The sequence below is a fragment of the Dermacentor silvarum genome, chromosome 3 (genome assembly GCF_013339745.2).
Source record: "Dermacentor silvarum isolate Dsil-2018 chromosome 3, BIME_Dsil_1.4, whole genome shotgun sequence".
Taxonomy (NCBI): Eukaryota; Metazoa; Arthropoda; class Arachnida; order Ixodida; family Ixodidae; genus Dermacentor; species Dermacentor silvarum.
Genome location: NC_051156.1, coordinates 182269090 through 182279737, shown reverse-complemented (window position 1 = coordinate 182279737; position 10648 = coordinate 182269090). Strand labels below are relative to the sequence as shown.

Sequence of the window (10648 nt, the reverse complement as noted above, 5' to 3'; positions counted from 1 at the left end):
GTTATACGTCGATCGTGACAACTTCTAATTAGTCTTGACATGATTTTAAAGTTCTACATTATCTCTCCTTTATAAAGGTTCATCTTAAAAGGATGTGACACTTGGGATCGAGTTGCTGGTCAAACAGTAATACTTTTGTCCAGTTGCTTTTGTCACTTTTCTTATGATATGAGCGATATAACTGCAAGCCAACATCATTACTGTCACATTTCAGTGATTTGAAGAGATCCCGGAAAGCAGCAAGAAGAAAACAAAGAAGTGAGAACAATACGTTCCCAGTATAATGCGTTTTCTCGGATATTACGAGGGGTGAGCACCGTTCAACGAAATATTTATGTCGAACACTGTCGTTCTCACATTTTATTTTATTTTTGCCGTAAAAACTCAAATGTTAATTATTCAAGTTAACGCGTAACAAATGCAACGCGCGGCTGACGTGTTACGTACGTATTTTCGTCGTAAGAGCCGTGTTTGACTAATACGTTTTCCTGGCTAGTACGTTTCCTTTTTTCTGTGTGGTTCCGTCGAAGACGTAGCAGAGTTCTGCTGTAATAGACTACTATATATATAGTTGCCTTGCTCAGTACTAGTCTAGCTCACCCCTCCTTCCGTTTGACCAAAAAAAAAAAAAAAGGAAGAAAGTTTATTTCATACTCGCGATATATCAATCTGGCTGAATTCTTGGCGGTTTTAACCTGGCAAGAGCGACCAGCGGAGTCTATAGCGGTTGCTCCTGTACTCTCGGTACTGCCTGCTCCAGTTATTATATAGATGGTATAGACTCTTTGAACCCTTATTTAACAAATTTATCGGCGCATCGACACTATCTGCTCTACTCGTGGTCGCTTTTCACTAATTGCGTTGCCGAGTAGCTGCCTTAAACTTTTTTTTTTTTTCATGGAGCTGGTCTAGCACCTTCCCTCCTGTACCTCTTATGTGGTGACGATGATAACTTCGCTGTTCCATATTCTCACGGAAATTATTTTTGAAGCACCGTTCTGACCGTATTGAATTTAATTTTTCCATTCCTAATGTATTATTTCTCTTTGGAAGCCTCTATTGGACATCGTCATATGGATGCGCGCGTGTTCAGCCGTTGAGGACGTTGAGACAATTTTCTTGCTAACTTCTTTGAACATTACATTACTATTAGCTTTTCCTTCGATTTTCTCCTAATTATTCGCTTGTTTATTTATTATTATTTTTTTGTAATACATGGCTACAGATATATATCTTTTCTAATCCGATCCGATTCTCGTCCTCCCCCAATGTGGGTATGAACCATATATATTGGGATGAAAGCTAATCAATTAACCAACTTGTCATCTCCCTCTTAAGTTAGTATTGTTAGTATGATCTCCGTATGCCAATGGGTTCAGGCCATCAATTTCCCCCAAAAGAAGAAGCCGGGTGGCTGGACTGGCAATTTCTAAAATTATCCATACTTTCTATCATTTCATTTCTTGATGTTAAGTAATACGGTTGTCACACGGCGCACTTCTGTTCGCGATCGAGCGCGATCCGGCCGGATCGAATTTCTCGGTCGCGATTGGCTCCTTTGCAGAAGCTGTGGAAGGGAGCCAATCGCAGTCAAGAATTTCGATCTGGGTCGGGTTCGATCGTGATCGAAAGTGGCCTTGTGACTCCGGTATTATTTTATCACAAAATTTTTATAGTAGTATTTTTCTTTCTGTTTTCTAAATTGATCTTTCTTTAACGTACCCTCGCTTGTTACGCTTCTTTTTTAATATATAATCCTAATAAAAACACATGTGAAACTGCCTGCTTCTTGGCCGATCCCCCATAATGGGTATGATCCAGTGTTTGGACAGAAGAACAAGAACAAGGCTGCAAGGCTCAGGATCGGGAGCAAGCAATTAATGCTCAAGCAAGCAAGCAAGTGCAGCGGGCAGACATAATTGTGTCGTTATACGTAACAGTGGTGCCGTGCAAATTTATTCAGCCACCTGTAACCGCACAGCAACCATCTGTGTAGAAACCTGCAGCGGTGATGCAGCAAGCCTCGCGCAAAGGGGACGTTCAGCAAATACCACCGGGACATCAGCCAGCTGCGCAACAACCAGCCCAAGCAGAAGATGAGTCTCAGCGTTCCCAACAGACGCAGGAGATGTCCTGCGGAACAAAGCTGGGCGGGTTGAGCGCCGAGCATCGCGGTACATCGCCTGCAGACGCCCCCAAACGAAAACCACGATGCAAGGGCAGATGGATAGGAGTGGAGCCAGCTGCGGAGTATATAGCACACTCGCCCTTTTCATCGGCCATGAGCACGCTCTCCCCGAGTAGGTCGGCTACGATAATTCAGCGCATCTTGCACAAGGAAGCACGTAGCACTCGGCAGTTGGTTGTCTGCGGTCTGCTCATCGCTGCTGTTGTACTTGTCGTGTTCGGCTGTCTGCTGTGGGTGGTTAGCGCCGTACTCGAAAAGAAGCGAAATAGCACCTTGGCAAGCAGAATTGTTTCCGAGACATCTGCACTTAGGCGAAGTGTCGACAATGCGATCGAGCGACATGTGTGACATACTCGTGGACGGCGAATGTTTTTGTCATGCAACTTTAACGACTACATTTATAACGATAAATATAGCGACCATTAATGGAATAAATTAGCTTGTTATTTTTGTTTACCATCCCTTGATCGCCTCGAACGTACTTATAGAGACAGGCTTATATATATATATATATATATATATATATATATATATATATATTGTCCCATAATTTATAATCGCCATCTATCTCGTCAGCATTTCATTTCTTTAACGCTGCGCGCCCGTGCATGTCATCGGCGTGACATAGCATTCTCAACAGGGAAGTAACGATCGAGCGCAGAGTTTTTAAGGAGGTATTGGGCGCGCACAATAGAAGGAAAGGCACGCAGGATACACCAAAAAGTGGTTTACGCCCTTTAGGGCGTATTTTTTGTCCCACAACAATAATCTTCATCCAACTTGCGTGCCTTCCTTAATTTCTACGGTGCACGCCCGGCCGGTACTTCCAGGGTATGAACGGTACCAGTTCCCAACTAAGGAACAGTTTCGGCTAAGGGGAAACCGGTTCCCCTTATCCGGAACCGGGTTCTGGCTGCTGTGTTAATGGGAATAGCATTGCAGCCAGATGCTCTACCCTGACAATGACGTTTTTAAGAGTATACGTGCTAATCACAGCAGTTTACACAGGCCTCTGGGGCGTTTTTTTTTTTTTTGTCACACAGCAATAATTGCGTCATCTGTAGACCTCAATTGCTCGCATTTCCTTTCTTTAAAACTCTGCTATAGCTAATTTCCTGTCAAGAATGACGTCGCGTTGATAACGTGCATACTGTTCGTGTCATGTAAGTACTGGGCTCGCATCTGTAATGGAAAGGCACGCAAGATAAATTATGTTTATCGTTGTGGGCAGGGATTTATACACTCCCCCCCCCCCCAAAAAAAAAAAAAAAAAAAAAAACTTATTCCAGATCTCTCCCCCCCCCTCCCCTCTTACAGACAGGCACTCATCCTGGAAATAAGCTAAAGTCGCCGCAGCTACACGTCGCCTCCCCTCCCGCCCTCCCGTCCCCCCACGGCCTTTCGCGCGACGGAAGAAGTCGTGTTTGCTCTCGCACCCCGTGAAAGCGCGCGTCCCTCGCGCGCTTTCACTCGCACATACAGCATACGCCTCACGGCGACGGCAGAAATCCGCTTGGAGTGTATATAATTGCTATCGCAATAATAATCTACGCCCCAGAAGTTGAGTCTTTGTAGAGTGTAGATGAGGATTTTAGAGTGAGAGAGAGTGTTGTTGTAAGGAGAAATTCACAACTACTTCACAACCACTCTTTCTCTCTCTCTCTCTCTAAAATCGTCATCTACACTCTAGAAAGATTCAACTGCGACATTTTTTTTTTATCCCACAACGATAAACATAATGTATTTTAGAGTGCAATTGTTTTTGGAGTGCTCTCTCTCTCTCTCTCTCTCTCGCGCGCGCTAAAATATAAAACAACTTTACACCTTTTGAGGTGTATCTTGTCCACAAACAACACTCTTAAAAGAAGATTGCACCCTTTGGGACTTCTCTTGTCCCACAACGATAATCGTCATCTGCTTGCTTGCGTTTCATTTCTTTTAAAATTCTGTGCTTGCTACTTTCCTGTCGAGAATGCTCTGTCACGCTAATAACGCTCATACCGCACATGCCGTTCGTGACCAGGAAGTACCGGGCACGCAGCCATAGCCTTCTTGGCGCAGCGCTAAAGAAATGAAACACGGAAGATAGATGACGATTATCGTTGTGGGACAAGATAAGTGAATAATCATCCGTCTTGCTGCCATTGCCGTTCGTGAAAATTCTGCTCTCGCGATATGACGTTGATAACGCGCATGAAGTACCGGGCGTACAGCATTAAAAGAAATAAAAAATCGCGTCCTTTGGGGCGTATCTTGTCCCCAAATAGTATACGCCATCATTCTTGCGCATGTTTCATATATAGTTCACCGTGATTTTGACTCAGCATCGCATTCGGTCAACAAAAGCATTGCCTTCGAGATCTGTTTTTGATCCTCGAAGAAAAGCCGTCGCTCGCATGCGAGGCCGCCTATCTTGGTTAGTAATCGACAGTCGTCCGGCAACCGTGGACTGTCGGACCTTCTTTCTCTCTTTTCCATACCGCTACTGAGGTGAGTGCAAGTTCCATGTTTCTTGTCGACAAAATCTGAAAATTTATCGCAATAATATTGCCATCTAGACCTGTAAACTGCGTCAAACCACTGTTTTATTCTTACTAATTACGTTTAACGCGTTAGTTTTATGCCCAAACTCTTTGAAAATGCTTTATGCGGCGGCGAAGTCACGTTCGCCGCTTTGCCACTCTTGAACTTGCCTAAATATCAGAGATTTTGGATCGTTGAACTCTTGACATTTTTTTTGTACCGCGAAACTAGAGTGCGTACCTGTAGGACCTTGTTATAGCCCGTTGGGCAATTAGAGTTCGCTGAAGAATTCATAGCCGTAAACTTAACAATCTGTGGCCTTTCCCCCCTAACCCGCTTGAGTTGTGTCATCAAGTGCGTGTCACGCGGTCGTTTGGAGACTGAAAGGTGCGCGTTTGTAGCATGCGATAGCAACATCACTTACTGGTAAATCTGTCAAATGTCGAAGGGTCCCCGTGCGTGCACGTTGACATCTTGAGAACGGCAGCGAGTCGGCAGAGGTGACTTCCGAAAGAGTTCTGAGCTGACTGTTTCTCGTTGAGGGTGGTAACCGGCGTTATTTGGGACCGTTCTGAGAAACCAAGTTAGTTCGCTTGTGCAATACGGTATATAAATAGCTACATGCAGTCGCCTCTTTACCTGCATGCTTGCGGTTTTCTGGCACGCCATGGTGCTTCATGAAGTCGAGCTGCTAGCCTCGTGTTTGATGAGCAGAGTTTATGTGGGCGAAAAGTCTGGCGATGACCGGGTTCGTACTAGGTATACTAGTGACGTACTAGGTATAAGAGCGGAATGGCTGCGCTACGCGTTTGTGTAGATTGTGTGTGTGTTTGTGTGTGGCGCCTGAGCATTTCCTGTAAAAGTGGTCTCCAGTGCAACAAAGACGAGTGTCGGGATTACTTCCCAGCTTTGCTTAAGGCAGTCAGTACCAAAATGTGTTAAATTTGGCGCATCTTCCAAACAGACCCACTTTTTAGTGTTCTCAAAGACGTCCTTGTTAAGTGTGTTTCAATTGCAGCTGTGGTTTTATGATGGCTAAATTGATTGATGCGTTAAATATAAATGCGCCTTTAGTTCGTGATTGAAAACATGCAAAGCTAAGGGGCTAAAACACCAACACTGAAGGTGCTTTTGTTTTTCAGTGGTCTACCATGTTTCATTAACCTGCTGCATGTTTTTGTCAGTTTAGACACTGCTTGTTTCTGCTACCAAGTATCTCACTTATCTTGCTCCTTGTTTTTTTTTTTTTGTACATGTTGCAGTATAAGGCGGTGAAAGCATGTCTGGGAAGCCAGATCCAAAAGTTAAGAAGGCGCCTGCGGCGGCAAAGACTGCTGCCAAGGGCGCCACCAATGCTGCAAAGGGTGATGCTGCTGTCGCCAAGAAGGCGCATGCACCACGCAACCATAAGCTGCCCGGTGGCGTGTGGCTCTTCTCCCGCTCCAAGATGTTCCACAAGCGGGGCCTCTTCAAGGTGAAGCATGCACCAGTTGCCAAGGACAAGCGAAAGCGCAAGAAGCGCGTCCACGTCAAGAAGATCAACGGCGAGAACAATGGCGGCAAACGTGTTGTGCACATCAAGAAGGAGGTATGTGTTGAAGTGGCACCAAGTGCAAAATGTTAACTTGATGGATGCCTAGATTGTTTGTGTGAAATTGCGCATTTGCTCGAACCCAGGCTATCCTCTGGAGGGCAACACCTAAAAAAAAAGAAATGAGGGGATCGGGTGATAAGAAAAAGTCATGGCAAAATCAAAATTTGGTTCTCTCTCGTGAGTCATCTGTGTGACTTCATGGCAGGATGAGTTGCCTCCTGAGAAATCATTTTTACTGGCATCAACCTTGCTTGCCCTCATGAGCACCTGTGCACTGATAGGCTGGATGAGAAAGCACATGAAAGTAGTGACAAAGCTAGATCCCCTGTCCAGGATGATCCAGAAGCTACAGGCTATCGCACTTCATACGGAATACATTGAATGAAGCCATTTCTATTGATTACACACGAATTGTGGCTTTAAGGAAAAGGGATTCTGCCATTCATTTTGTAAAAAATTGTAACCATGAATTGGAGGGCTATGTGCTGATAGTGTCAATGTTTCTTAAAGGCTGAAAACTTTAATTGAAGACAGTTCTAACAAACCTCTATGCCATTGAACAGAGCACTGTGGTGGCACCCCTCAGTTGAAGGTGCTGCACTTCAGTATAATGCTCTTGGGTGACTCCCACAACCAAGAGTTACTTGGAAAACTTACCGTCACTCTAATGCATTTGAGGAGACGTTGAGAGCGTCTGCCTACGAAACTTTAATTCACTTGGGAATTCCTGTGGAATGCCATTAAAGTGCAGTGACCACATCACCCGACAGTAGGAACGTTTTGGGAACTAGCATGGGAGTTCAGTGTGCTTACAAACGCATTTCCTTGGAGCCCTTGTGCAGTTGTTGCATTACTGCTGCTCTTGTGCATTCAGCGCCGCTCCTACCCTACGGAGGACAGCCCCCAACACAAGAGAACCACCCACATGAAGCCCTCTTCCCTGCGAATTGCCAAGCTTCGCAAGAGGATCACCCCAGGCACCATCCTCATCCTTCTGGCTGGACCCCACCGCGGCAAGGTGAGCTCAATGGCAAAAGCTGCTTTCAATGAGCATATAGGAGTAGACATGCTGCTTTCTGCTGCATCCAGATGAACTTGCAAATACCACTCTAGCTGATATGGAACCCGTTGCATGTTGTATCAAAAGTCAGGTTCAATCAACTACACAATGTTAAATTAACAGAAGTTGACTTGTATGCAACACTGAAATTTTATATGCAGTTGCCGCAGTTGGTACTTCAAATGTGCGAGATGCACCATCTTGAGCATAAGTTGAGACCACTGCATTAGCAAGAAACCAAGCTTTCTTTTAGTCTGACCTTGGCATCGCATAATTAAGACATGCACTGCATTGCATTGGTCGTACACACGTGTGTATTGCACCTCTTGAATGTGGGGCTGTTTGTCTAGGCAGTCATAAAAACATGGTGACTCACATTCTACAAACTTCTGCTCCTTACTGTATCTTTGTATGTTAAAGCTGGCAGGTCTACCTATAAGGGGCATGCCTTTACTAATGGGGTGCTCCCTGCATGAACTGCCAGACATAAACAGGGTGCATATATCCTTCTGCCCAGACGCAACCTATCTCTGGTCGGACCGGAAAGTGCTCCAACAAGTTTGGTTCTACCGTAAACTTGTCTTGAAGAAACACTAAAAAGTGATGCGAAATATATCGAACATTAGTAAAGTATCTTTTCAAAATTCTTTTTCATTTGCCTGGAAAAGGTTCATTTCCAGTAGAGAAAAGGAAAGCAAAGTGTTTTTCCTTTCACAACGAGACCTCTGCGCTAGAGATGGGCAAAACGGCTCACTTCAGTGAGCGGCTTGGAACAGCTCAGCACTCAAATGAACCGGTTCATTTGAACGGCTCAGCAGTTCACTTAAATGTGTAACCTGTGTTATGCATATTCTATAGTTATTTGGCTTCTGAAAAAAAAAAGATATGTGCATAATTGAGTAACCGTGTCATTGGTATTTTCGCTATGTTTAGAGAATATTCTTACATATTTTAAAAGCGTGAATTTTTTGTTGTAATGAAACTTTCTTTTCTGATATTGATAGCTGTCACGTGACGTCGCGCATCCTACTTATCACCGTTTTGGTGCACCAACATGGCGGCTACAATGATGTCAGTGCAAGCCATCTATTGGGGATAAAATGCTTACGATACTGTAACAGGCAGAATGCGACATACTTTTTTCAGAAAAAAATAATGTAACCTCATCGTCATTACAGGAACTTTTCTGTTTTTGTGGTACTTTAAAATCAACATTGGTCAAAATAAGAACACAAAGTTATTGTATATTATATTTCAACTTTATTCATTTATTCACATATGCATGCTCACTATTATGAGTGAGCTGTAACGCCTTGCAAAATGAATGTCTAAATAATTTCTTGAAGTACAATACAAAAATATACGAAATATCCACAAAACTGCCACACGTACCTTTCTTTCATTTTTTTTTTTTCTTAAGCGTACGCGCGAGCGATACTGGCGATCATGCCATCATGCGCTAGGACAAAAAAAAAGAAATGCAGTTCTATTGCTACACAGCAGATCATTGGCCTCGTTTTATTGACGTGCTGATGATACATGCTCAGAAAATGCACAGAAGTGGATGCCATGGGCGACATTTTCATGACCACTAATTAGCACAAATGAAGACCAGGACGTAAACTGTACGTTCATCTGTTGTCTTTAAAGACATGGAAGGCCATCTTCGAAGTGTTGCACCAGCGCACGATCGGTGAGAGTCGTAAGACATCGTTCGAACAGCAGCAGGCAACGAATGGTACCATCCTTTGCGAATTAAGGCTTCTTCCTTCGGTGTCATCGGGTGCCACACCATAGGACGCACAAAAAACCAAAGGGACTGCTGCGCACACCACACACTGCGAGCGAGTACGAGTAGCGCGAGTCTGCCCACGCTGGCCACCGTTCGTTGGTCAGAAATTGAAACTCGGCTGACAGAACGGTTTGGCACGGCTCACTGAACGAGAGAGAACCGGCTTCCTCTCTCCGAAAGAACCGCCGCTCACTTGAACCACGACTCCTCGTTCTTCAAAAAGAGCGGCTCAAAAGACAGCTGGAGGCGACTCTTGCGAAGAAGGGCAGTTACTTTCTCGCACCGCTAATAGATGGCGCGGAAGTCGCACCCCGCAGAAGTCACGGCTCTGACAGAACCGTTCGGCGCGGCTCACTGAATGAGAGAGAACCGGCTCCCTTTTTCCAAAAGAACCGCCGTTCACTTTTACTGAATCGTGGCTCACTCGCTCGGAGTCTTTAGAGAGCCGCTCACAAGATCCGACTCGCTCCTGAGCGACCCATCTCTACTCTGCGCTGGTATGTCAGTGTTGCATCGCGGATTTTTAAGTATTTTCTCATATTGAATGGTCATAGTGTTGTAAATGTTATGGATACTTGCAATGCTTAGACTTCAGTTAAAACGCAATGTAGCTTTTCTTACCTAAACAACATATTCGACACAACTAGCTCTCAAAACACATCACAGCAAGCTCTTGCAGGAACTTCAAGGCAGAAGCAGCATGGCAGTAATCCTGAAGCCTGTGTGACTGGAATCATTCTCCTGATAGCCTTGGTGTCATCTTGTTTCTCTGCAGAGGGTGGTTTTCCTGAAGCAGCTGAAGACAGGCCTGCTCATGGTCACTGGTCCCTATGGCATCAACGGCTGCCCTCTGAGGCGCATCAACCAGATCTATGTGATCTCCACTAGCACCAAGATTGACATCTCTTCTGTCAAGTTACCCGAAAACCTTGATGACCGCTTCTTCAACCGACCAAAGTCAGTCAAGAGGCGAGGTCGCAAGGATGAGGGCGAGATCTTTGACACGAAGCCCCAGGTACGCTGTTTTTTTTTTTTCTTGGTCACTTTATTGGCCCTGCTCATGTGCAGCCATGTTATTAGTTCAGAAGATTTAGTTTTTTGCACTAAAGGACTCAATTTTGTGTTTCTTTAATGAGCGGTGCTGAGATAAGTTTGCAGTGTCCATAGCTCACTGCTCTGAGAAACACTCAGCTAAACATAACTATTGAAATTCTTCTATGTACTGTTCACTTTCGTGAATGCAACCTTGGTGGAACTAAGGAATCGGTTGAAAAGATCCACAAGTTAAACTTAATGTGCCTGAAAGGCATTGGCACCTTTCGGGACTTTTTTTAAACAGTCGCATCAAAAGGCAGTTTCAACTACGCAATGTTGAATGAACAGTTGACTTGTATGCAGAATCTTTGATGTAGTTGCTTGGTTCCTTAAATGCATGATATGCGCCATTTTGAACGAAACTTGAGTAGGCTGGCAGATTTATCTATAAGGGAC

At 44.5% G+C, this 10648-nt stretch overlaps 1 protein-coding gene across 1 annotated transcript in view; it reads left to right on the top strand.

Annotated features, from left to right (window-relative positions):
• LOC119446203 (60S ribosomal protein L6) overlaps window positions 1-10648 on the top strand; it is a 182328-nt gene that overhangs the window by 169678 nt on the left and 2002 nt on the right. Inside the window, exons 2-4 of the mRNA XM_049663999.1 lie at window positions 5974-6299; window positions 7180-7323; window positions 9933-10172. Coding sequence (XP_049519956.1) covers window positions 5991-6299; window positions 7180-7323; window positions 9933-10172 — 693 coding nt within the window. The 5' untranslated portion in view covers window positions 5974-5990. The remainder of the gene's footprint in view (window positions 1-5973; window positions 6300-7179; window positions 7324-9932; window positions 10173-10648) is intronic.